This window comes from Channa argus, chromosome 11 (assembly GCF_033026475.1).
Source record: "Channa argus isolate prfri chromosome 11, Channa argus male v1.0, whole genome shotgun sequence".
NCBI lineage: Eukaryota > Metazoa > Chordata > Actinopteri > Anabantiformes > Channidae > Channa > Channa argus.
In genome coordinates, this window is record NC_090207.1 from 4,512,244 (window position 1) to 4,540,147 (window position 27,904).

General features: G+C 40.1%; 1 protein-coding gene across 3 annotated transcripts in view; it reads left to right on the forward strand.

The window, feature by feature from the left end:
* The first annotated feature begins 4,052 nt into the window (after positions 1–4,052).
* Positions 4,053–27,904, forward strand: part of LOC137135537 (novel protein similar to human and mouse cyclin M4 (CNNM4)) — a 41,907-nt gene continuing 18,055 nt past the window's right edge. The window contains exons 1-4 of one of the 3 annotated variants that reach the window (XM_067519721.1): positions 4,053–5,566; positions 19,053–19,196; positions 19,572–19,706; positions 21,888–22,057. In XM_067519721.1, coding sequence (XP_067375822.1) covers positions 4,147–5,566; positions 19,053–19,196; positions 19,572–19,706; positions 21,888–22,057 — 1,869 coding nt within the window. In that variant the 5' untranslated portion in view covers positions 4,053–4,146. The remainder of the gene's footprint in view (positions 5,567–19,052; positions 19,197–19,571; positions 19,707–21,887; positions 22,058–27,904) is intronic. The other 2 variants (XM_067519722.1, XM_067519723.1) reach the window with 2 other exon arrangements.

Sequence of the window (27,904 nt, forward strand, 5' to 3'; positions counted from 1 at the left end):
CACTTGTAGTGTATCACTGAGCTGAGCTGGTCTCAATGTTTCTCTGGTCGTCTTAAAACAGTGCAGGTGCAAAGAGCAGCAGGGTTTGTTATTTCTAGTAAAGTCACCATAGGTGACTGGGATATTGATAGATTTATTATGTATTTTGTCACCCATTCTGTGATGATACAAGTTATTGTTTGAGGGTAACTAAATTATACTGGTCTTCTAGTCAGGTAAATCTACTAGATCAAATCTAGTTTCTTTTTTTTTGTAATTTTCTTATTTAAGGACTGAAGTGTGGAGGCAGTGAGAGAGGGTACGATGGGTATGTGGGCTTTATTAAAAAGAGCAGAGGGCAAAAACAACAGAAATACATTCCTTGAAAAAAAAATATACATGTACAAAACAGCTAAGTAAGAAACAGTAAAAAACATAACCAAGCAAACTTGTACATGATCGACAGACCTGGAAAAACAAATAATAAAACAGAGTTGTAAAATAAAGGCTGACAGACAGAGGCAAACAAATATCCAAAACTAAATTGAAAATGCAAAGTAAAAAAAATAAAATAAATAAAAAACAGACTTATATTATTATTACATCCCATTGATCTGGCTTTCTCGGACAACAACAGTTCTCCATGAAGCTACAGTAGCTGGAGCAGGTTGGTGATCTTGGAGAACTTGGCACAGCGTCTTCCCGGTGTGACTTCCTAATGTTGAGGGGCTCTATGGGGGCTGCAGGACACCTTCTTCTTCTTCCACTATTTGTCTCTGAAGAGAATTCTTCAGTCTGACTAAACTGTCATGTCGCAGCATCTGCTGTTTGACCACTAGAGGGAGCTCTGTCCTCAGGGACACACTTGTTGGAAAGATACGTTTTAATTTTTAAAACCGTGAACACAGGCTGAAACAGAACCTCACTGACCAAAATAACAGCCTTTGTTTGCATTTTGTCAACAATAAAACGTTTAAACATGCAAAAAAGGCAAATTATTCCATCGGACAACAGAGGGAGTCAAAAGACATTTTTCCAACAGTCACTACAAAGTAGACAACAAAATATAAAATTAATTTATCAATATCAGAATAGTCCGTGGTTGTTTTACTAGAGATAACAAACCGTGCTGGTCTCTGCATCTGCACTGTTCTGAGACAGTGTTGGATTACTGTAAAAAACAAATCAAAACAGATTCTTCTATAAAAGTTTTTTGGCATCCTTTGACATGCAGGACCTACAGTGAGTATCTAGACTGGTCCAATACTGCACTTAATATGGCAAAGTGTTTGTACAGTCTTCTACCTAAAATCATAAAGTCTTTTTTTTTTTTTTTGCTTTTTACTGTATCAAATTAGAATTCATTCTTTTAGACATTTGTCTTAATTTCAGTTTCTTTAAACACATCTTAGGAAATGAGAAAAGCTGTAACAGATTGTTTTCAATGGTCCAGTTGAGCTTCAGAGTTTAGGATATGAGGATCCTATTTTCTGTGACTCAGGAATGTATGTATGTTGTATGTTTAGCTCACATCTTAACAGATTGGCGACTTGCTGTGTGCAATAAGTCACAAATAAGCAGAGAAAAGAAAACGCAGATGAAAGTGAAAACAGTCATGTTCCCTCATCATTTTTGTAGGTTTACCGATTACAAGACAAAATAAAATTTAAAACACAACAAGGGAGTTTTGTGCAAACGATAATGCAGGTGACAGCACAAATAATCTGTTCATCATTTGTTTTCTTGATTTGCATTGAAAACCAATAATATGTGTTAATAACGCTGTGTTTCAGACTGTAATGGATGGATCAGACTATAATGTTTCAAGCTCAAGGAGAGCCTTGAATAAGTCTATTTCCTGGGAAAGAACCAGGTGTGTGCCTGTTGTTAGAATAGAAATTAGTTAACAATAAGGGATATTGCAAGAATTAATGCGCAAGGAAATTACATTTGCACATACACTGGTGATAAGGCAGGTAAAATGCTGGCCAAACATTCAGTTTTGAATACATTTGACTGTAATAGATCCTTAATTAATAATTAAAAAATAATAACTGGTTTGGGGATTTAGATTGGCGCTGGGATTTATATTATGGAGATTTATATGAAACAGAATGAATCAGAAAAAGTAACTTGGATTTCAAGGAAGCCCTAAATATACTAAAAACCGAGAAGTTTTTAGTATATTTGTAACATCAGTGAAAGATGACAATAGAAGAGATGATTAGAAGAGAATTTGAAGAAAGTCCCACAGATTTAAACAATCTTTACAGAGATGAAATATTTCTAACTCCTGCAAACCCAATATGGTCACAACCACATTAACTAGTATGCAGAGTAAAATGGAATAATAGTGATGCAATTCCACTAATCTATAAAAGTGGGTCAAAAAAAACAACTAATACAGATGAAAACTTTGCAATAAATATATACACTACTCACAAAAAATTACTGGTATTCGACTTGCGGGTGAAAACTATGGAAAATGTAAAAAGGTCATGCTACAGTGATAATATAGCCTGAAAATGTGGCATGGTGAACAAAAGCTAACGCAGTGGTGGGTAAACCACAACAAAAATGTAAATGTCTCAACAACTTTTCAATTGTTAGTCTTGTTGTAGTCTTGGTCTCATAATGTCAAAAATGTGAACAGCATGATGAAGAGGACGGTTTAAATACAAATTGTCATTGAACCAGAACATTTAATGGTCGATTCATGGATCAGACACTTGTGATTTTTGTGGCCAATCACGTTGTTAGAAAAAAGCATGTTAGGCAATAGACACTGAAGCACTGAACAGTTGGACATGTGCATTCAAAAGTTTAGAAAAGGTAAAAGTGAGTTCACCTGTAAAGGTCGAAGTGCATTGTAGGTGCATTCTGAAATTTGACCCGAAAGTCGAATACCCCTGACTTTTTGTGAGTAGTGTACATCTTCGATGAAGCAGAAAAAACAGAGAAGACAGAGAAGAACGTTAATACATCTACAAGAAACTTGATGGTAGGCATCAACACTGCCTATTTATTGTCTGACTTTTCACTAAAAAACTATTTTATGGGCTAAAAACCTATAGAAAATTAACAACCACATTTTTTTCATGTACTTTGTTAAATGCACCCAATTTAGTCTTGTATAGACCGACTGCTTAATACAGACTGAGCAATGAAATTAATCAACAGTATGTTTAGTATTTGCTGTATACTAAGGAATATGGTGTTTGCTGCTTCTTTCAAACTAAAAATCCAATTTTGAGACTTAGTGATGTGATTTATACTAAGCTAATTAGTTGTTTTAAGGCAGTGTTATTGCATCATAGGAAAACTGAGACTGCAACAATTGTTTTTATCGTTAAGACCTCTGGTGAGGAAAACTGATTGACCTTTTAGCGCATAATGTCAAAGCTACACAATATTGTGGAATTGTATTGTAAAAAAATGCAAATATATCAAGATGACAATCATAGAGAATTGGGGAATTAGCACATGTTCGCATATAAGACTGGCACAGGTGAATGTTTAGGAAAAATTGCAAAAATTGTTGCCAGGTAAGCAAATTTTCTCCTACCTGATTGATCAATTAATCAACTAATGATTTCAGTTTCAGTGTGTTTGACTGCTGAATGAATGCAAATACGCGAAGGACCGAGTAGTGTAAGGGTGTGTGTGAAGGTAAGTAGGGCTGTGCCATATTGTATCATAAACAATATTAGGATAATTTACCTTCCTCTAAAAACTGTGTTCTGATATGAAGATGTTGTTAAAGTGTACTATTCTCATATTGTCATTTTTTTTTTTGTTACAGCAAAAATATTTTTTTTAAAATTGTGATTTATTTTTAGGTCTATAATGCCAAACCCCTAGAGGTAAGCAATGAAAACAGGGCTATGGTAGGTGGAAATACTTGCTATGTATATGTGCAGGTTAGGAGCCCCCCCCCCCCCCCCCCCCCCTTCAGACGTTACTCCTCCCATGAAATGTGTTAAAATCGCCTCATGGTCCACCTTAAAAGCACTAACATTGTCAGTTGACCTTAAAAGATTCAACTGAGGGGGCTCGGTCATGTTTTCTGGTGACGTAGACGCCGCTGATTGGCCGGACTTTTAGTGTATGGGAAAGTGAAGGAGTTTAGGTGACGTCAGTTCCCCCTTAGCGCAGAACGAAACAAACATGGCGACGGAATCGAGTGGATGGGGGTTCACGATAACTTTTTTCGTCTTTTCTTGTGTTTTTGCGGACGGGCAGGCTGAAGCGGCGGCGGTTTCGGACTCGAGAAGCTTCACTCGGATACTTGGCATGAGGCTGGAAAAGAGCGACGCGCCGGCCGAGACCACCGAGCAAGGGGTGATTCAGGTGACCGAGGGCAGCGACATCCTCCTCAGGTTCTACGGGCTCCACTTGTTCCCAAACAGCTCGGCTCTCATCAGGTTCACCGAGTTATACTCCAGCGACAAGGAGGATGATTCTTTCGGCGCAGTCAGGGTGCCCTTCAATAGGACTTGTACCGAGTACACGAAGGATGTAGAAGTGAAGGGGAGCATGGAGGTAAACAACCAAAACACAGCTGGGGTGGTCAGCCTCAAGATCAAGCAGCTCCGTAAGAGCGAGGCGGTGAAGGTGTACGGCTTGTGCGTCCGCGACACTCAAGAGGAGGACGAGGAGAGCTGGTACCTGCTGGACGACAAAGACGGCAGACTGCGGGTGGTGGAAGAGGAGAAGTCCATGATGCCTATCTGGCTGCAGGTGATCTTAATCATTTTCCTGCTGGTCCTGTCCGGTATGTTCAGCGGGCTCAACCTGGGACTGATGGCGCTCGACCCGATGGAGCTCCGCATCGTGCAGAGCTGTGGCACCGAGAAAGAGAAGAAGTACGCGCGGAAGATCGAGCCCATTCGCAGGAAGGGCAACTACCTGCTGTGCTCGCTCCTCCTGGGCAACGTGCTGGTCAATACTACCCTCACCATCCTCCTGGACGACCTCACCAAGTCCGGTGTCGGCGCTGTGGTGTCCTCCACCATCGGCATCGTGATATTTGGCGAGATCGTCCCGCAGGCTCTGTGCTCTCGGCACGGTTTGGCTGTCGGTGCAAATACTATCCTGCTCACGAAGCTGTTCATGCTTTTGACTTTCCCTCTGTCGTGGCCTGTCAGCAAGCTCCTGGACTGCATCCTCGGCCAGGAGATTGGCACTGTATACAACCGTGAGAAGCTGGTGGAAATGCTGAAAGTCACCGAACCGTACAATGACCTGGTTAAAGAGGAGCTCAATATGATCCAAGGCGCGCTGGAGCTCAGGACCAAAACAGTGGAGGACATCATGACACCGCTTAACAACTGCTTCATGATCCACAGCGACGCAGTGCTGGACTTCAACACCATGTCTGAGATCATGGAGAGCGGGTACACGAGGATACCTGTGTACGAAGACGAGCGGTCGAACATCGTGGACATCCTGTTCGTCAAGGACCTGGCCTTTGTGGACCCGGACGACTCCACTACCCTGAAGACCATCACCAAGTTCTACAACCATCCAGTCCACTTTGTCTTCCACGACACCAAGCTGGACGCAATGCTGGAGGAGTTCAAGAAAGGTTAGTGCAGCTCTTACACTGTTGTCATGCAAGTTAGACACACGCAAAGTGGATGACGGTAAACTCCTTAAGTAATTTGTTGTTGACAGGTAGGTCAAGACAGCAAATGTCTACTGCAGGGATAAAAGGATTCTCCACAGCATTACAAAAGACCTGTGCCGAAAATGTGGATGCAGCTCTTTGCTTATGCATGTTGTTGAGGCTGCCAGAGGTTCTGATGTAACCTGCTGCTTATTTATGAGGTTTTAATTACTGGAAATGTGCGTTACAACTTCTGCTCCTCTGTGTCCGAATAATTGTGGTCTGGATGCGTCACAATTGGTTTTTGCAATGATTTTGCAAAGGATGCAAGCAACTTACAGCTGCAGCTATGATTGATCAAGTGAAGATATCAAGTAATATAATAGATTTATCATTTTCATCTCTCTGCCTTATATGTGTGATTCAGCATATAAGTACAGCAAATAAGTCACAAAGGTTTTGTGTGTGACAGTGTGTTCAGTCGGATGTAGTTGCCAGTCAGTCTGTGTGTTGACAAGGAGGTTATGGCTGAGGTTAACCTTTGACCTCTTTGTGGAGTGATCCAAGCAATAAAATACATTTACACCTTTAGGATTAGCAGTGCATAGATTTATTCACATTGCACCCCAAGCAGAGAAAAGCCACAAAATGTTGCCACAAGGGTCGTGGTGGAATATTCTGTATTTTGAACAGTGTATTTTTACATTTTTGTCAGAAGGACTATTAATGTTGAGTCCAAAATAAGCTCAAAATAAAATACATGTATATACGTTTGTGTGTGTGTGTGTGTGTGTGTGTGTGTGTCCGTCCTCTACTAGCAACCAGATGACATTACTGAAAATACCTTTTGATTATGTCACATCCTGGAGACGTGTTGTTGGAAAACAACAGAGGTCATAGAGCAGAGATCGACAGGTTAGCCATAGATGCAGACTGACAAACATCAATGGTATTGTTGAAAATATGAATCATTCAGAAAATGAACAAATGTATCCTTTTAATACAGTTTATATCCTTGCACCATGACACTAGGACCACAGGATGCAAGTTGGAAATTGGTGGAAGCATAAGTAAATTAATAAGTGTATGTACAAGTTTATCAATGACGTCATCCGTGACATCACATAACTGCCTTTTAGGTTTGCCTAATCAGTTGTCAAGGAAATGATGTTTTGGTTTTCCAGCTATTTTGGAGCGAATGGACAACAAGAGCTAAAAGTTAGTAGTGGAACGTTTGCAGTTTGAGTGTGTAGCTGTGGAGATACGCCGTTTCTTGCCGTGTCCTGTGGAATTATTTTGTAGAAAGTGTTCAGTGGAATTTTTGGGTTTTCGGTTGAATAACTGAATTGAACAGCTTAATTGTGGAACGTGGAATTCAATAAATGTTCCGGGTTTTATCATACGTGATCTCTGGAGGGGATAATTGTTGGACCACCGGACACAAGTGCGCCTGCCTCTACAGTCGCCGTCTAATATAGTTAGAAAATACTGTGCTTATGTCAAAATCATCTCTGCTGAGATGTTATGCTGGTGTTTTTTTTTTTTTTTTTTTTTTTTAGAAATTAGATGTAACCGCAAGTTTGTCACTTTCCTGTTTTTCTTCCCCTTCTTCGCTTTTTTCCCTCTTGCACAAGAAGCACACATGTGCACACTCCCTCTCCCAGGAGGACGTACACACAGTGACGCCATCTCCCATAGGGATATATTTTTCCTTTCTCAGGCATATCGTCTCAAGGTCACAGACAGTAGAAACACACACACAGTGTCCGCATAGCGACGAATGAGCAATTGCTTCTCCATCTCTGTTGTACCATCTGTTTTTTAAACCAGCAAGGTTTGGTCTCGCTAAATGCATTTCATCAGAAGACTTAATTAACATCTGATATAGTTCTGTTGCGCAGCTGTAAATCATCTTTAAAGCTGCTGTAGTGCTGGTGCACAGGACTGTGTGACATTTGGCCTAGAAACAACTCTGCAGCTCATTTTAGTAGGCTTGGCTGGAGAAGTGGGAGTGTTTGGCAACAAGCTGCAGTGCCCACACACAATTGAAAACAATCCTCACTGGGTCAAACCTCAGCAGAGAGATTTACTGTAAGTAGTTATGAGGATTCACTCATTTACTGTATTTAAATTTGGAGTTTGAAAGGTTGTTGCATTACTTGTTAGACAAACACAAGAAATATTCTTTTTTTTTTAAGGAACTCAAGCTCTAATAATGTAATTTTCATATGACATATTAGTTTAGGCTTTTGTAAAAGTATATAATCCAGTAGAAGATGAAGTGCAGTACTTTGCGATTTAAGATGTTAAGTAAGTGGCTGTTGCACTGTCATCATGTGATGTGTTTTATTGCTGATAAGCATCGGTTGCTTGTGCCTGATGTACAGCAATTTGAGACGCTGTTACAAGAAAGTTGCTATAGAAATAATGCCCAACATTAGAAATTCAAGTAAGGTCACATTTAATGTAACCTCAATGGCATTCAGATGTGAAGTGGCCTCTAGGCATCAGCAACTTAATTGAGAAAAAAAAAAAGCAAAGCGGTTGTTGCTGCCTTTCGCTCAGCTTTGGGCAATGCAGCTGCTTCATGTCATACCAGCTAGAGCAGTCTGAAATCTAATATTTTGCAAGGGTTGAATATTCTGGAAAAGCTCTAATGATGTGATTTAATGTGGAGGTTCTGGTCTGTAGCTGGTTAACAGGAATATAAAGCTCAAACAATGAATAAAAAGGACAAGTCAAATTCTGCAAGAGTAAGGTGTAATATTTGTTTTAATATGTTATGTGCTCTTTATCATTGTGATTATTCATTTCAATGACTATTTAAAAGTAAAATAATGTCTTAGAGAAAATGTTCTTCTAGCATGTTTGTAATATAATGAGGGAAGAAGGAAGTCAGATGTCCAGAATGTTGAAACTTGAAATTAGTTTCTCCTGACAGAATGTTTATTTTTCCATTTGAAAAAATAGTTTTTTAATGTACAGAGGAGGACTGCACAGTTACCGGGAGGACTTGCAAACGGTGGTTAGGCTCTTGATCTTTGTTGATCTTTGAATGTTGTACATGAGAAGTTCTTATATACAGTATTTCTGGACAATACTCCTTTAAAAATGAAGTGTCTGGTAGAATTTTATTCTCGAGATCTTCTGAAGCACGTCACTGGGAGTGGTTCACTGAGAGTCTTCCAGTGCAGTGCAAGTAGCGTACTTTGTTCCAAAGAATTTCCAGGGAAGTTGCAAAATATTGTTTTGTACCACTGTGCAGCCTTCACACTGTGCTGTGCAGCCGGGGGTCCTGTGGCGGCTGACCGTGCTCATGTGGAGAAGTGCAGACTTGATTGCCTGCCGGCCCCCTGCCTCTCCGCTGACCTGACTCCCCGCTTACATCTCAAGTTCCTCTCACTTGCTGCTTGGCATCAGTTACCATGGAGATGGCATCCAGCCGTGTTGGTGTGTGTACAAAAATGTCTTTAGGTTGAGCTCTTGCAATAACCATCAAATCTACTCAGTCACTTTAGGGTTTAAACCAAGTTCAATTCGGAATTTTTAGCAACAACCACAGTTATAAATAGTGTATAGCCTGACATTTCTCCTGCACTGTGTGTGTACTCGGCAGCCTTTTCAGTCAACACGATGTGATATTTTAGATGGCCTATGAAATGACCTTATTAAGTGACATGAAATTTTGATGTCATTGCAGGGAGCAACAGTAGACATAAAAAAAGGAAACTTTAATTTTATGAATATAAGTGGATTATGGAAACTAGTGGTACAGTTTGTATAGCAGACTGAGCTTTAATGAGATTTAGACCAACAGCAGATTCATTACTCTTAAGTGTAATTATTACAATAGTTTGGAACTATCTGTAGCAATTGGTGCTACGTGTATCGAGAGCGAGGGAGGTTTAAGTATTTGCACACTGGACGTCAGGTGTAAAATAAATAAACCCACGGACCAAAGTGAACCATGGAGGCACATCACAGCCTGCAACAAACACTGCAGTTACAACAAACTGTGCAACAGGAAATGGTCACAATGGCATCGTACGATATTTCACCAGCCATAGCATAACATATCAACTGTTTGCTCAACACAACACACATCCAGAAATACAGCGACAGCTGACTCACTTTGGGGGTAATTGTTCCCCGGCTCCTCCGCTCACATGGCGAAGTGTCCTTGAGCAAGACACTGAACCCCAACTTACTTGCTCCCGGTGAGCGTTGGCCAGCTGCATAGCATCTCCCCCATCGGTGTATTTGTGTGTGATTGTTAGTGCGAATGGGTGAATAAGAATCAGTGTGAAGCAGTTTGAGTATCAATGGGTAGAAAAAAGCCATATAAGAGCAGATACTTTACTTTGTCTGTCTGTGTCAAACCATGTTTGTCTGATTGTGGCCCTTATGACTTACTTATCATCATTATTATTATTATTAAAGGAAGACTTTAATAATAATAATAATGAATTTAACTTAAAATAAAATTTAATCCGAACTGAGTGCCAGTTGATATTTATGTAGTAACCATAGCTTTATTTAAACTGGTAAAGGCTCAGTGGTCCTAGTCACATCCATCTGTCTTGATTGCATGTTGACTCTCTTAATGTTCGTCCTAGTAGTCCTTTCGTGTATGCTCTGTGGATTCTAAGTCTGGGCTTTGTCTGGGCCCCTCAATGAGAGTGGGAGAGACCCATCCTTAAGCCACGCCAGTGTTGTCCTGGCTGGTTGTTTTAAGCCATTGTTGTTTTGAAAGGGGAACTATTGCTTCACACTCAGATCACGTGCTCTCTGGGGCAGGTCTACTTCAAGGACCTCACTGCTTTTGGCAGCATTCATCCTTCTTTCAGTTAAAAAAAACCAGAGAATCCTGTTCCTCATTCTCACAGGGACCTTTAGATTAAATCACAGTTAGTCCAAATCTAGGTCTTGAAGGTTCAACTGGAATGTTTAGTCTTAAACACGAAATGAGCCAGGTTGTGTTTGGTTCGTGGTTGTCAGGGCTGTCCAAATTATCTGTTCTTTGTCTTGTGTTTGGGCACTTACGTGGCCACCCCACCCAGCCTTTATGACCTTGCTATGTGAGCTACGGGTTAATGACTGTTTGTGATGTAGCGCTGTATTTATTGTAACTGGTCAGAGGATTAAACTTGAAATGTAGTTTTGGCATATGTTTTTAAAAGCATTATCACTCAACAGAAAAAGATTATCTACAGTTTAGTCATTTTTTTAAAAGTAAAAATTCCAAGAATTAACTGGTTTGATAAATGTGAAGACTTGCTGCTTTGCTCTTTAAACATTGTAAATTCAAAATTGTTTCTGTTTTGAATGTTACAGATATCAAATTGCTTTGCCAACATCAACTTGGGCACTAGACACTTAGGTATTTTCTGTATTATATAGAGTGATTAATAAGTTACTCGAAACCTAACTGATTTATGAATCAGAAGGAAAGTTGAGCATAAAAGTCAAAGTTTGGCATGTGATTGAAAAGAGCGAATGAGTGGACTCTGAGTTCAGATAGAAATAAAACCCTCTAAGATAAGACATTTATTGTGTCATGAACTGCTGCAGCTACTTGGGGGAGAAATATGATGTGTTCATATCTCCACTGCTAAATCTGTTTGTGAGTATGTGGATTTAGCTGCATATCCAAGTCATATGTCTCTGGCATAAATCACAGGCCCTGAATGTTTTATTGAACCATAACCTGATCTTAAAATCAAATCCTAACCTGACTCTGTAAGAAGCTGTGGACCAGCCGTGCTTACTACATGTGGCTCTTTTAAAAACAAAAAACCAAGGATGACTGATGACTTTGAGCCCAGATTACTCAATCTTCGGCAGATAAGACCGTCACAATGCTGACCTGAAAATCCACTCCTCTTTTTGAACAATGGGTGTCTGCCTCTCTCTAAACCTGTCCTCTGTTTCTACCTCTCTTCGTCCCTCGTTCTGCCACTGCCCATTTGGCCCATTTTTTTTTTTTTTGACTGCTGAGGGAAGAAGAGTGTAGCAGTCACTCTTGGCAGTTAATTGCATGAGCTGAAATACTAATAATCTGTTGCGGTGCATGAAAACCTCTAAGTTTTGTATAAAAGCAGTTGCAACCCCAGCTATGTTCCCATTAGAGCTGAATGTGTGCCAGTAAAGTGAAAACATGGGAGGACAGGAAAGTGACTATATTCCAGGTTAGTGGACGCTTGGGGAATGATTGTGAAATCCCTCCTAAATAATTCACTCCAAGCTGCTTATGAATATGTTTCAAAAGGGAAATGGGCCACACAGTTGCAGCATCATGCTTTGTTATATGAGTTGTTTAAACCTACATGCTGCACCTCGGGAGACACACCCTCCTGTGTTAACTGTAGCCCTTGACAGATTGATAATGATTTTTTGCTTTATTAACAAAAAATGTCAAATTTGGATGGTTACAGCAGCCAACTTATTACATTACATTACTTACTTACATTATTACAACAATGAGTGTTAATGTTGTGGCTGCACTGGCATTGTATAGTTTAGAATATGACTGTACATTTAGTTGTCTGCATATGTTGGTCTTTCTTGGTCCCTTCAGTTTGAAATCGTGTGTGTGCGTGTGTGTGTGTGTGTGTGTGTGTGTGTCTTGATTCAAATTCAATTTGGGTCACAGCCCATGTTGAATTTAAAGCTTGAAAACATTGACAAAGTGAAAGCTAACAAAGATCATTACACAGAATTAGGAGTGACTCCAGAGGTGACCAGTCTGTGCAGTGGAACGGGGTTTTGGAGCTTTTACTATTTCTGAAACATGAAGGACCCACATGGTGAAAACCTGCACGATTGATTCGTGTTTGGATCCAGCATTTAATTTAAAAATGTGTTTTGGGCTACAAAGCACACATGCTTCTGCATAAACCTCATTTTGTCTCATAGCTTGTTGGCATTTAAAGCTTCAAAATGACTTTTATTCTAAAAGATTATGAAGATTATTATTTGGAAACAAAGTGAGGGAATTATCAGATTGTGCAGCTCTGATCCTGTTGGACAGCTTTAAAGTGAGTTTCAGCTCATTGTGCTGTTTTCATTCACTCTCACTGTTCCCCTGGAGTTGTTTTTGGCTGGAGAATGGCTCTGAGTGAATAGTATGCCTGTATATAACTGCTAAATGTGTAAATAACTTTCTTCTACCCCAGTGGACAGTTAATTCTTGAACTTGGAAACATGTCTTTTTTTTTTTTTTTTTTGTCAATGTTGGCTTAACACGCAGATCAAAGTTCATTTTTGACCTTGGGAAGAGCAACTGACAAAAAATTCTCACCACATTAATAGTAGTTATTAATGATGTATCACACCACCGTAGCTGTTATTTGCAGGAATAGATGCATCTGCACCTTGGTAATGACTTCATTAACACTCATACAATCAGCAGCTGGAAATCAGCAGCTGTGAATGTGCTTTCGGATTTTATTTGCGGGTTTTTATCAGTCGCCTGCTGCTTCTCTCTTTTCCTGTCATGTAGTTGTAGCTGAGTGCTGAGCGTGCACTTGTAGGCTTCTCAACTTTAACTTTACGTGTGTATCGCATCAACACTTCCACACTGTGTGCCACAATATCAGTCAGCATGAAGAAAAACAACAGCTCAGCACAAATGACCTAATGTCCTAAACACAGGCGCACACAGTCGCCTTGTCTGTTTGTGTGAGCTGAGGGTTTGCTACACATCATATTACATAACTCTGTGCCATGGAAGCTTACCAGTGGAATTCCTCGTATCTTGAAATCTCATGTTGCAGGAGGAAATTTGGCTGGACGCAGAAGTTGTTGTTTTTTTTATGCTAAGTATCATTGAAAATGTTGCCCTAATGCCTGTGTGGTATCGAAGTTTTAGTACCATCTCCAAAAAGATACCAAGTGTATAGCTTGTGTCTATATTGAGGCAGGTAGAGTAAGCCACTTCTCCTAAAATGTAGTGTTTAAGATTTGTCAAATTATACAAAAAAGTAACTCAGAGACTCAGGTCAGGTCATATGTTATCAGAAAAACCTTTCTATGCATTCAGTGCTAATTATCAAACAGTGGTAGCTATTGATGGGGTCTAATGAACTCAGTCAGGTACTTGGAAAATAATCAGGGCCACGTCAGCTTTCTTAGGGCCAACGCAGACAGACAATCGTTAATGCTCACATTCACATCTATGGGCAACTGAGTCACAACATGTCCTAACATGCATGTCTTTAGACTGTGCTGCTCTAGAAAACATCCAGATTAGGTAAATTATATTAGAAAAATGTGAAAGCTTCTGCTATTTAGGAGTTTTGCAACATGAGTGATACAGTTTAGGCTGTGAAATAGTTCTTTCAAGGCATGTTGTATCGTGATGTGTTTGAAACCGTCTCTTTCAGGATAAGGTTAGATAATCAGTACGGGGCTGGAGTTTTAACTAGGAAAACAGGTTTGAACAGCTTGACCTGTCCCATACAATACGCTTTGTTTGTGTTTGCGTGAGCATGAACATGCATGTCTTCATCCGGGTGTGTTTGGTTCATCCCAGCAGAGTTTGTGTGTGTTTTTATTTGGTTTAGATTTTTGGCGGATAGCAGTGCTGATGGGTTTCGTGAGTGTTTGGTATACGCGTTGCATTCCTTTTCCATACAGACTCATCACTCTCCCCTTCATGGTTTTGTTGCCCGTGTTTCATGTCAACAAACAAACCAGATTAGTACAGTGTAGTTCAACTGAAGAGCCCAAGGGCACAGAAACAGACTAGAAGGTCACCAGCACTGCAGGGAAAACATCAAGCTCTTCCTAAATAAGAACTTTATACAGAAAGCTTACTCCACAAATGTTAGGGATTGTGTGTGCGTCTGGAGAGTGTTTTATTGTTCCTTTTAATAGATGTTGTGCTGTGACTTCAGTAAAAGAAGGTGCCGTCTGTAGCTCAACGGGATTCTCAGTTCCTGTTTTAACAGATTGTTTCACTTAGTCCTCACATAGTTTGTCTTTATTTTAGAGAAAATATCTGGTCAGTTCTTCTTTTCTCCAGCACAAAATCCCCTTTATGAAGAAACATGTACCTTCGAAGAGTAGAGTAGTAGCTGTCTGGAAGATACTCGCTGCATGAAGGCAGGGCTTTCTGCTTTGATACCTTTTATTATCCTTAAATGACAGGGGATGTTCTGTTTCAGCTGTTTCCTATAATGCAGGTTCACATGAACACTGGTTTATTGCTGCAGTTGTCAATTTACTTTGCCACAGATGTCCAAGTATGCTAGAAACACAGGGAAGTAGGCCGTAGTAAGACATATAAGTGGATGAATAGTTGAAAGATGCATAAAATTAAAGCTTTCTGTTGATTGGAAAGCAAGAAACTTTACCAATTCATTGTTTGTTGTTTTTCATGAAAAATAACAATCATTACTAGCATCTGTTTGGGTTATGTGACAGCAAACTGAACATCTTTTGGGTTTAGACTGTTGGTCACATGTGGACTACAGTGGGCAGAATAAAGTATGTGCATGTAGACTTGTGGACCTTGTTTTCCACATTAATCGTTATTTAGGTGTCACGAAAGGAGTGAATTAGGAGTGACTCCAGAGGTGACCAGTCTGTTTGTCTCACAAAGTGACGGAGTGCTGACGACTGTCACTGTCACCTCAGCTCACAGCATGTTTGTGTAAAAGGATCAGCGAAGGATGGAGGGATGGATTTTTTTTACCCCACAAAAAACACTCACCTGTCATTTCCTATTCTCGGTTGGATATGTGACAGCTGTGTGTATTTCTGTCTGAGCCTGAGGTAAGTGCGCTGCGCTCGTTTGGCCACCTTAACTCATGTTTTGTGACAAACGCACATCTCGCCTGAAAATAAGCCAGTAGAGCTACGCAGGAACTGGCTGACTTTTTAAGTTGTTTTAAATGTACTCTCAAAGTTCAGATACCAAACGCATGAAGCTGCCTGTGTGTGTGTGTGTGTGTGTGTGTGTGTGTGTGTGTGTGTGTGTGTGTGTTCGTGACTCTGTGGACTCTGCAGTAACTCGGGGTATGTAAGTCCCCTGGGGTTCTACTTCCTCTGGAAATATTGAGTCAGCACCACAGGGAGAGGTCTCTCTCTCTCACACACACACACACACAGACACTAGCTAATGATTGTCCTTCGAGGTTATCTTACTGCGTAACACTGTTGACGACTGTTGTCCATCGTGTTAATATCACGCCTCAAAGGTTCCAGGACCGTATTCCTCCCCTGTGTAATTCCTGATGAAATGGGACTTTTGGAACAGTATATAAAGCTTAGAAGGCCAGAAAGACAGGTTCATACATTTATGATTCTTCTTTATTGATTGCCATTGGTAGAGGAAGTGCCTCTGTCCTTCCATCGGGACATGCGCCTTGACTATTAATTGTTGCGGGGGTCAACTCCTACATGTTTGCCTGCCTACTGCCAACTTTTCATTTTCTCTCTCTACTCATCCCAAATAGTCGAGGCATATGGCTGCTCACATTATTTTTAAATAGTCATCAAAGCACTTCTAGAGTAATTAACATGTGGCCACCCCGGTGCTACTGCTCCTCACTCGTGCTTTGTTTTTTTTTTTCACAAAGAACAATGAAAGAAATAGTGTGAAGGGGTTTGCATTGAGTTGCTGATGCGTATTGAACAGACGCTAGCCTGGACATGATGTAATGACTTCAGCTCTCTATGTTTATTACATCTGACACATTACAATACAGCGGTGACTAATAATTTGACACAGTGTTTTTCAAATAAATACATAAGCTCTTGGCTGAAAATATATGTAATAGTTTCAGCTTTAATCACTGATATGAAGATTAGACTCTCAGGAATGGTCTTTAGCTCAGAAGAGACACACGACCTCGACAATAGGCCGCCAGCAAAGTACTAATAGGGTTACCGTTACTTGTGATGGTGTGGGGCACCTTAAAATTACTACCTCACTTACCACTTTGCAAATAAGATATAAATAGAACATATTATATACACAGATTTTATTATTCTATAGATTTGCCAGCGTGGGTTGTCAGAATTGACTCAAAACGTCACTGCTATAGCCAAATACTGGTTGGTTTGCTTTTTTTTTCTTTTACTTAAACAAATGGGACTACTTCTTGATGATGAATAGATATTGTAAAAAGGTCGTGTTAAATGTAGTTTTCAGACCTCGTGGCGTGATATGAACTTTCCACCTTATTGCTTCCATTAGAGACCTCATTGATCGTTGGTCTGCCCGCCTTGATCTCTTATGCCATGATAACAGAATTGAAAAGCAACCCTGGCCTGGTGGGAAAACAATTCTTCAAAGTCCCTCTTGTTCTATTCAGGTCGTAAAACCAAGCAAGGCCAAAGCTGAGAATGTGTGCAGTGTGCCTGTGTCATCGTGCCAACAGTGCCCACTTTGCCAGGACATGCAGGCAGACATCAAGGACACACAAAGAGAAAACACTTAAAGCCTTTGGTCTTCTATAATTGCTTGTCATGTGGGCTCTTTGTAAATCCCTTTAATCTTTAGAGAAAAAAAAAACTGATAGACCTTTTTGGTTTTTGGGAGAATGGGCACAAAAATTGTCAGTGTAATAAAACAGATGCTTATTAAGATGTTTTTCTTACCTCATCTATCCTGCTGTTCTAATACAGTCAATGGAGTGTGTGTGTGTGTGTGTGTGTATGTGTGTGTGAGACAAAGGATAGTTTATACTAGTTGCCTGCGTTTGAATCCCCAAATGTGCACTGTGTGTTTGTCTGGATGAAGTGGAAGAAATAATCCACCCTGGATCCCCAGATGTCCTTACCTCCGTCAGTTTTTCCTTCTGACTGAGGCATTAATAATTCAGAGCTTCGCTAGGGCCAACTTGGCACCTGTTTGCATGCAGCTTTGCACCCAGCCAGTGCCCATCTGCACTTTTAAGGGTTTGCCATGTGAATAGTTTAACATTGTGCCTGTGTGTTTGTGTGAACCTGTTGTACAATAATGCTTTTAGCCAAAATCCAAATTTAACCACAGCTGTAATGACCGGTAAACATTAAAAGCCTATTTTTGGTGCAGGCAGAGCGAGTGGGTCAATGTTAAACTAAAGCTCCTATCAAGAGTCGCCCATCATGAAATGACCTATAGTTACAATTAAGGGGCACAGCCATTTTTTTTTTTTTAATTCTGCAGTGGACAACCCTCCCCGATATGTCATCAGCTTTAATGTGCGGCTATGATCGGGATAATGTTACTGTAACAAATATGACAATAAATGTAACTGTAATAAATAGAAAATATAAACTGCATTACTTAACATGTTCTCTGCTGCATTATTTTGTGAAATGAAGCTCGTGATAAGAGACGTGGACTGCAGAATGTTTTCAGAATACCGATCATATGCTTTTCTGTGGCATATCAACATGAACAAAATGTGACTGTAATGTTAATTCAATTGTTGCCCAGTTCGGCTTTGGCTTGTTTAAATAGGATTAATTGTAGTTCTATGTTTGTGCAACAATTTACCAAAAGCCAAATGAAACCGTCTTGCTTCATCTGAGTTTATAGAAGGAAACAGTGGAAGAATATGTGAAAAGAAATAGGAAGTGATAACAAAGAATGTGGTGGTGACACAGCAGCACAGTTTGCTTCTGATTTATGCTTTAGATGCTGTTTTAGGTAGAAACTTGCGTTATAATTGTTAGAGTATGGATTTATGGGCAGCATTGGAGGTCTGTTGTGTGGGTTTCTTCAGTTTTCATTAAATGTCTCTCAACAAAACTTTTGGGAAATGGCAATATACCCAAGAGTATCTATTAAAACGTGTGCGTGTGTCTCTGGTTGCTGTCTTGCTGTAGAATACATTTAAGGCAGATGAGATAGTATTGTACAATAGATAAGAATCCAAACATCTAAAGTACTTAACACCTTTGCTCTGTACAGTATATTGTGATCTAATGTGTTGCTTAGAAAAATCAATTAGCAAACTGATTTTGCATAAAATAAGCAGACAGGAGGGTCTATCTGTGGTTAATTTAGTCAGGTACATACTTTACATGTCAAGGTATTTCATCATGTCATGCAACAATTTTATGAAGCAGTACCTCATTTTAACTTGGCGACCCACTGATATAAAAGTGACAGTATTATGAAGTATTATAAATACATTTTAATTGTTGGTGTTAAGTGCATTCCAACCCCATTGCATTTTGTTTACGTTAACCTGTGCCCTAGTTCCTGTTTCTTGACTCATTGCTGGCTTTTGGTATGAATGTTTTTTCACATCACCCCAAATGCCTCTGGTGTTCATGGGCATTGAGATCTTATGATGAGTTATTGCTCTTTATATTGACACAACTGGTTTGCTTCTCTTATTGTTGAGGCAACTTCCTCTCCAGTGCAAATATTATGGCTCTAATCCTACATTAGTCCAATTGTTCTGTACTCGTGAGTAATTATTAAACTGACAACGCAACTAACACTTGTCTTTGTCTCTTTCAGGGAAATCCCACCTGGCCATTGTGCAGAAGGTGAACAACGAGGGGGAGGGAGATCCTTTCTATGAAGTGTTAGGGTTAGTCACCCTGGAAGATGTGATTGAGGAGATAATTAAATCAGAGATTCTGGACGAATCTGACCTTTACAGTGAGTTTGACTTCACGCTTTTTTGTCATTTCATATCCAATTATCATCATGCTTGGCTTATAGCAGATACAGCTATTTTCATCTCATACTAGTCACTAGCAAAATAATTGTTTTATATTTAGTTTGGGGTTTATAAGATCAATCCGTTAGTGGCTCTTGTTACTGTGCAGTACAGATATGATGCTTTTTAATGTGCACCATCTCTTTGGTCTCTGTAAAATGTTATATAACTGTCCTGTGTGTGTGTGTGTGTGTGTGTGTGTGTGTGTGTGTGTGTGTGTGTGTGTGTGTGTGTGTGTGTGTGTGTGTGTGTGTGTGTGTGTGTGTGTGTGTGTGTGTGTGTGTGTGTGTGTGTGTGTGTGTGTCACTCCTCAGCTGATAACCGCACCAGGAAAAGGGTGGCACCTAATAAGAATAAGCGAGACTTCTCCGCCTTCAAACATGAGAGTGAATCCAAAGTGAAGATCTCCCCTCAGCTGCTGCTAGCAGCCCATCGCTACCTGGCTACAGGTGGGGAGTTGACTGATGTCACACTGTTACACAGCCAGTACTAGGCCTTTAAACTGTAAGCCAAGTGTGCCAGTGAACAAGTGCTTGTTATGTAGCTACAATGTGATTTATTCAAATCAGTAAGTGATTTGTTCTTTAATGATTATGTCTGACAAGCGAGGCCGGTCCAAACCTGCAGTGAAGAGGTTAAAATGTGTTAATTTCTTTCTCAATTTGAAAGATCACTTTAATACCCATGCCTGAATGTACCAACACAAGAAGAGTCTGGACTTAGGCCAGCTCGATGTGGTATGCTATCAGTACTACAAATCAAATCTGTCTGGTGGACAAGTGTTAGTGGTATGCTCTGCCACAAGCAAATAGCACTAGCTGCTGCTTGCATGATGTAGTGCTTCCTCGCCTGACAGACACTGTGGTACAGAAGCATGCTAGAGTCTGCCGCTGCAGGCTTGACATCAGTGTTGGCTGGATTTGTCACTGTTTTCTTTCTCGGCACGTTCATTTTTATTAGACGGGAATTAGATTTTTTGTTTTGTTTTGTTTCTGTTCAATCAGTCATGAGTTTTGGTCCAGGACGTTGCAGCTGTACAACTTTAAGACACAGTCCAAACAGGGAAAAGTTATATTACAAATGGATTAAGCAGCTCTCACTGCGTGTTGCATAGGGTTGTGTTTGCAGAGGGGCTTGTTTCTTTGTTCTTAATTTGGGCGGGGAACACGGTGATAATGGCTGAACAATGATATCAGTAGTGTGGCCTGCAGCAATTCAGAAATACATGTAAAAACCTCATTCACCACTACTGTAAATGTGCTAGCATTAGCAGAATTAGCTTAGTGTTAGTCTACCACTAGTAAACCACTTCACCAGTGGTATTGATAGTGAGTTTTGAATGAACAGATTACAAAGTTAAGAATACAAATAATTCATAAGTGATGAATCAGTACACAAACGTAACCATTGGAATAGTCCTCAGTGACACTTCAAAGCTTTTAAACCCTTAGAATTGTCTTTATTTCTGCATAAATATGAGTTAAAATGTCATTTGATTTTCACATTCTGTGAAATTAGATAAACGGAAACCAGTTCATCTAATGAGACAAAAATAGGTAGAGATCCATCCATTAAATTAACCACTTATCCAATTAAGCTCTGCAGGGGTTGTTGAACTGTCCCATCATAAAAATTTGTAAATGGCAAACGTTTATGGACTGGGTCAGGACAGGTCAGGTCTTGAGTAAAACATCACATCTCTTATTGATTTATCCATTTTTGGGACAACAAACTGTTGCTGTCTTGCTGCAGGATCCACTTTCTGTTCAGCTTCTATTTGCAGAAGGATACATTGACACTTTTCTGCAGAATTTGCTTGTACAATTCATAGCTCTATCAATTGTGGCAAGCTGTCCCAGTTCAGAGGCAACAAAGGCTCCAACATCAGGTTTCACAGATGGAATAAGACTGAAATACAGTGATTGCTCATCACCAAAAATAACAATTCTCATTGCAGCTAAAAATACTACCTTGGTCTCATCAGTACTCAGAAGATTCTTCCAGTAGCCCTTTGTCTTATCCACTAAACCACTTAACTGTATCAGAAATGTTCTTTTTGGAGAGTAGTGGCTTCCTCCCTGCAACTCTGCTGTGCACCCCACTGTTGTTCAATGTTCTCCTGATGGTGGACTGATGAATAGTGGCATTAGGGAACTCAGGAGAGGCCTTTAGTTTCCTAGAAGTTACCCTGGAGTTCTTCGTGACTTTGTGGACTATCACATGCCTTGTTCTTGGTGTGGTTCACCGCTCCTGGAGAGGATAACAATGGTGTTGAATGTTATGCTTTTGTACATAAACTGACTTATACTGACGATGGGCTCATAAACATAAATATTAGCCAGTCTAAGAGAGGCCTTTGGTTTCTTCGACGCTACCATTTCATGATTATTCATTTAATTTATAAATTGCTAAAAAAAAAAAAAAGGCAAAAACCAAAGTGATGTCCTCAAAGGTCAGTTTTCAGTCCAAAACTCCCAAGATATTCAATTTGGTGGTGAAATAAATGGAGATTAAACATTTATGATCTGGAAGCCATCTCGACATTATGTATTATGGTTTTTATATTTTAGAGCAGTAAAAAAGCTAAAGCTAAACTCGAATTAAAACTTTGGCTCTCTCTTTCCCTTCAGAGGTGAACTTGTTCAGTCCATCTCAGATCTCAGAGAAGGTGCTGCTGCGAATCCTGCGCCATCCTGATGTGATCCAGGAGATCAAGTTCACAGACAGTGACAAGCGCTCTCCCCATCACTACATCTACCAGAAGGGGAAGCCCGTCGACTACTTTGTTCTCATCCTGCAGGTAGGCACTAATGCATCGGGTGGTTGGGTGTGAGCGAGAGACACGGAAACGTGGTTCTAAATGAGCTGCTGCTGCTGTGAGAGGCAGATATGGATTCAAATTGATTTTTTTTTTTTTTTTTTTGGTTCTTTTCCAATATGATCAGAGAATGGTAGATTAAAAAAAATACATGACAGTACACTGACACATGTGCATAGTTGGAGAGTATCAAGTTTTGCATCAAACCAACACATAACGCTTACATGGGGTAGTTTCTATGCACTGTGTGCATATCCACCCTGATGGATGATGGGTTTCAAACTTTATTCTTCATATTGGAAACTGCAGCTTGTAGTCTGAACACTCATTTAGCAAAGGTAGAAAGGGTATAAAATGATTTTTCTAAAGTAGAAGTACTGTAACTGTGGTAAAATTGTGGTTAGTTTAAAGCAATATTAACAGAAATAAAACAGCAGATTATTAGACCTTTGTGTGGACACATATTGAAGCTGTGCTTTTCCCTGCCTGGCTTCAGAACCTTTTTCAACACTGTGTTGAAAAAAAAAAACAGCCCTCTAAGTCCCAGCAATGAACAAATCTCACCCTTCTAAATGTCATGTTTCCCGCAGCTTCAGGCCAGGTCAAAGCTGGGCAGCTTGGATTATAAGGCTGACCTTCCACACACATTCCTCTTGCATTTCTTTGACCCTCCTCACAACCTCCTCCTGTTCTCTTCTCCACTTGTTAAGTCCCCCCCCCTCACTAAATGTATCTGAAGCTTCGAAGCACCGAGTGACTGCCTTATTGTTAGATGTGGCTTTATTCTGAGGCCGGTGACAGATGGCGGTAGGCGTCGTACACGCCGCCCGGCCAGGCAGTGGTCCTAAAACTGTTCGTGATACAAGCAGCGTGGCTGTTTGCTTTGCTTTGGGTGTGTTTATGTTCACAGCCTCGTAAATTTAGTCGAGTCACTGAATACAAGCTGCGTAACAAAAACAGAATTATTCTCCAAGAATCATTGTAACTTTCCATGAACTTCTTAAATGGAATCAGTGATGTGTTTTACACTTTGATGTGATGCGATGTGAAAAACAGCTCAGTGCAAGTTCAGAGGTGCTTGAAAAGTTCAGTTACAAGCAAACTTTTTTACATCATTTATTAAAATTGGTGACAAAACTCTGCACTGGTTAGTGTCGTCTAATCTGTTGTCAGCAAAAAAAAAAATAACATAGAGCATAAAATCAGCCATTTGCTCAGTAGTCTTTCTACGAAGTGCACAGAGATGTTATCAGACAAGAACGGACATCTCTTACTCATTCCTCCCTTCTGCTGGCTCATGAAGAGTGAAAACCGCCCTTCTCAGACACACACAACAACACATTTAATTAATTGAATTTATGATGGTGTAACCTCACCAAAACATCAAAGTCGCTCCTTCATCAAGTCGACTAAGAAGAATTATTTCCATTTAAGTATTGAGTAAAATCACTTCCAGTCAGTGTGAGGTAAAAACTGTGTGTGAGTCTTTGCGTAGTTACAACAACAACAACAACAACAACAACTGTAGTTTGAAAGTCACGTCCAATCCAAAGTCAGGCAACTCTGCGAGGAGATAAGCTGGCTACTTTACGGCTTTAGAGAGCTGGATTTGGTGGAGTGCCAGGCTGTAGGAGGTTAAAGGCACACTCGGTCCAAAATCTTTTATAACACTCACCACCACTAGACTGAAAGGTGGCTGTAAAATCTCTGCAGTTCCATCCTTCCTGCAGGACATTAAAGGACAAATGCAGGCTGAATCATTGGTTTCAAACAGGGTAAATGACTTTATGCTCTCGCTGACAAACTGTTTGCACAGCAATTGGACACAAGCACATGCTATTTTACTGCTGTAGGGATAATAATGTTGAAATCTTTTGAATTTGTACTCTTTGTCTACCCCCTGAGATGATATGGCCACATTTTAATGAAGAAGACAGCCATGTGGCTCACCGCTGTCTTTTTAATAGGTTTTGAGCAATGGTGCATGTCTACAGCACAGACTGGTTAGGATTCACAGATGTTACAAGTGAGAAGCCACTTTTCATTTCCAGTTTTAGTCATTTGGATTTTAAGTGGGATTTGTTGAGAATACTAAAAACGCAGGAAATCCCCAGTCTTATCATTTTAAAGCAGAGATGGGAGAAAGTTAAAAAAACGACAAAGGGGTTTCAGACAGCTGTGGACAGACTGGCAGTGATAAGAGCAGAGCTGTGTTTGTGGCACTAGGCCACATTTCACTAATTGATCTCCATCTTATGAATTTGTGGACGGAGCTATGACTAAACTAATTCCAAACACACAAGTATACACCCACTGTACCTTGAGTGTCTCTACCTCCCTCTGCATCTTTGCACAATGTAAACACACAAATACCACAATAACCGCTTTTGCACATTTGCTGTATCCACTTTGTGTACATGTACACGTGCGCTCAAATCCCACAGGGTGGGAAAATTATATTTCATTGTCTTAATGGCACTGTTTCGCACACATTTATTTCCCACATGTCATTTATGTCACTGTCCCCAAACAATCATTACCCAAGTTTAGTCATTTCTGGATCTGCTGCGGCTTTCTCCCCACCTCTGGTCTCAGATTTTCCCCGTGGGAGGCCGGATATCGAGGCTCTTGCAGAGACCCCACATGTGGTATAATCTGCTGAGACCTTTTTTGGAAGGGGTGGCATTTAGTGTCAGCATGCCATGAAGGGAATTTTCCAGTGTTGTTTTGTGAGGAGAAAGATACTGCTGGAGCCAGTGGTTGTGAATAGTTGTGTGTAGGAAGAGTGGATGTGTGGAAAATCCCCTGGGTTCCAGTAAAACATTTTAGCAGTCGTTTACTCAAAAAGGTGTTTATGCTTCACGTTAATGCAAGTGTCTGAAAATAGTGCATCTAATATTGCAGTTTGGTATTTACAGATGCACTACAGACTACCTAAGACATTACTCACTTCCTCTTGTTCTAGCCTGTGTCCAGACAAGTTGGGGACAATTGTGAGCTGCTCTCCTTTGTCCTGTAAACAAAATTACACTCCCACATTTCAGGATTGCTTGTTTAGAGACAGACGAAGAGGTGAAACTGGGGGAGAAAGATGCCAGGGAAGGTATTTCAGTTTGACAGTGGTTATTGTGGATGTGTGAATAGCTTATTGATTGGAAAAACCTGCTTGATAGTGGGGTGTTGGTGTGGAAGGAGAAGTACCACTCACAGAAGACCACAATATATGTATGTTTACTTTCTAGCAAAATTTTGATTCTCTTCTTTCTCCACAAAAAACGTTGGTCCTCTTTGTCAGAGATGGACAACACCAATGTCGATTAGACAATAATAAAAGTATCAAAAGTCGCCAAGCTTACTATTTGTGTTATTCAAAGCTACTTTGCTCCAAAACATATATATGGAGATGTTTCGTTGAGTGAAGCTTGTCCGTCTAACTAATCGGAGAATTTCGGTGATTCTTATTTATTATCAAATTTTGCAGCATTCCTATTTATTAAGGGCTGAGCAGAGCATTGAATGAGCGGAGCAGAGAGATAGAAGGCTGAGCAGAGGAGAGTACACTGATTTTGTCACCAAGGGTCTGTGGAGGTTAGATGTGAATATCTGGGTGCCACCCAAATCTGAGGTAATATGGAGTGTGTGCACTGTGACCACACTGAATCTGGCTGTGCATGTACCACACAAAGCACCAAAATGCAGACAATGTATAGTTTGTTTACCATTATTGGTCCTTTTCTTAGCACCACACTGTTTTCTCTCTGTTTGACTTGTTTGTTATTCCACCAAATACAGCAAAGGAGCTTTTTCCTCTTCCTGCTGTTTAGAGGCAAACAAAACTATGAGTTTGAAAGTGTTGTAGGAGTACAATGCTGGTTCACTTGAAACAATGGAAATGCGGTTTACGTACCACAGTAACTGCTGGGAGGTCGTGTAAGTGAGGTTAGTGAGGTTTCAAAATCCGGCCTGAGCAGAAACTCTGTGTTTTATGTGGCTCTGTTTGTAAATTTACATACTAGTTTGTATTACTAGTACCAATTTGTGTTAGCATTATGTGTGCATGTGCATCTGACTTGCAAAAGTTTTGGGGGAGTCATGAGAACTAAAACCCTCAGATACAGATAATTCAGGGTCCTTGTTCCACTCCTTTTATAGTGTGAGTGTGTGTGTGGGGGTGTGGTCCACACTGTTTGTAAAGATGCACAGGCATAGTTACAAGGATGTTTTCATTAGATCAAGTCTGGAAATGCAATACATTCACCCCGCTTGCTAAATTAGCTGTAGATTCATTTGCTGTGTAGTTTTTGGTGATATATTAGTTAAAAAAAGATATATAGTTTTTAAAATGGAAAACATCAGGACAAACTCATGATTTCTGTCTGTTTATTTCATGTGACCAACAGAAAAAAACCCCAATACACTCCACAGTCTGCACTGTGCACTGCACTATACCTAAAGTGTCTAAAGACTTCGCAAGGAGCTGTGTTCCAATGAAACACAGATGACCTACAGTTTGCAGTGTCCCTGAACTCAGCTTGCTTACACCACCATGCAGCAGATCTGCAGCTTGTGAGAGATGCAGATGTTATACTGTGCTACTTTAATGTAAAAGCAAATGATAGGTCCACTTGCGACAAGAAGAGAGGAAATACCCATTCAGAGTTAGGAGAGCAATATCCGACCACACAAAATATACCTGCTCACTTTTCTGTGAGGAGTTAAAAACACCTCTGCTCATGTTAATTTGATGACAGCGCATCAATGTTCAAAAAACCTGTGACCTGTAAAACACAGAAACATAGCCTCTGCCTCCAAAACAAAATTAAGCAAAGGGACAGAACTGATGAAAATGCTTGTGACATTCACTCTTATTTATACATTCATGCGTGTTAACGTCATGGACGAGATTGAGGTCAACAAAACGTAATGAAGTCATGTTCATATAGTGTACAATGAGTTAATGACATAATTATTTTGACCGGCCAAATGTAACTTTGTAACTCAAATATAAAGTGGATATTTTTGTGTATAAAAATGTATGAAAGTTAATCCCTTGCTGCTATTTTCATCAGAAAACTTCTAAAACCCACTTAAAACTACCAACCCAGTACCAACAGTTAAGAGATTAGTAACTGATGAATAACATTATTTATTTATCAGGAGCTGACAGAGGAATGAGAGTGAATATTCTTCCAAATAAATGGAAATGAGACTTTGTAGCTGTGTAGATAATAATAATAAAAAACCATATCGATTTAAAATCTGTTGATATAGCAATTCTGTGCTCACAACTTGTTCCTATGCAACCAAGTTCGTTTTCTAAATCTGGAGGCTTAAACACTGTTGTTGCAGATACATTCCAGGCAAATTACGTCAGAACATATTTGTGAGCAACTCTTCCTGTTGTGGACTAGAGCTGGGAAAAAAAATCCATCCTCTGAGAATAAGAAAAATGTCTCGACTTAAAAGGAGGCAGATTTGGTGCCTGTGTGTGACCTCATCCTATTAACATTTGAGTTTCAACCCGAAGTTTACTTTTATGTACGATGTCACCGATTCACACGGCTCCGAACCACTGAATAAATGTGTGTGTGTGTGTGTATGTGTGTGTGCTTGTTTGTGCAGTAGAGTAAGTGACTCAGTGACTTTGCAGGTACTGTTGAGTTGGACATCAACCATTAACTGAAGTCAGTGGTTAATTTTATGACACATGGTCTCAAACCAGTAAACACGGAGGCGTGCAGGACGCACACAACCTCACGCTACTTCATGCACACACCAACCACAGGCACAGCCTCCTACTGATTTTGCTATTAGTTATTAAACCCCCCG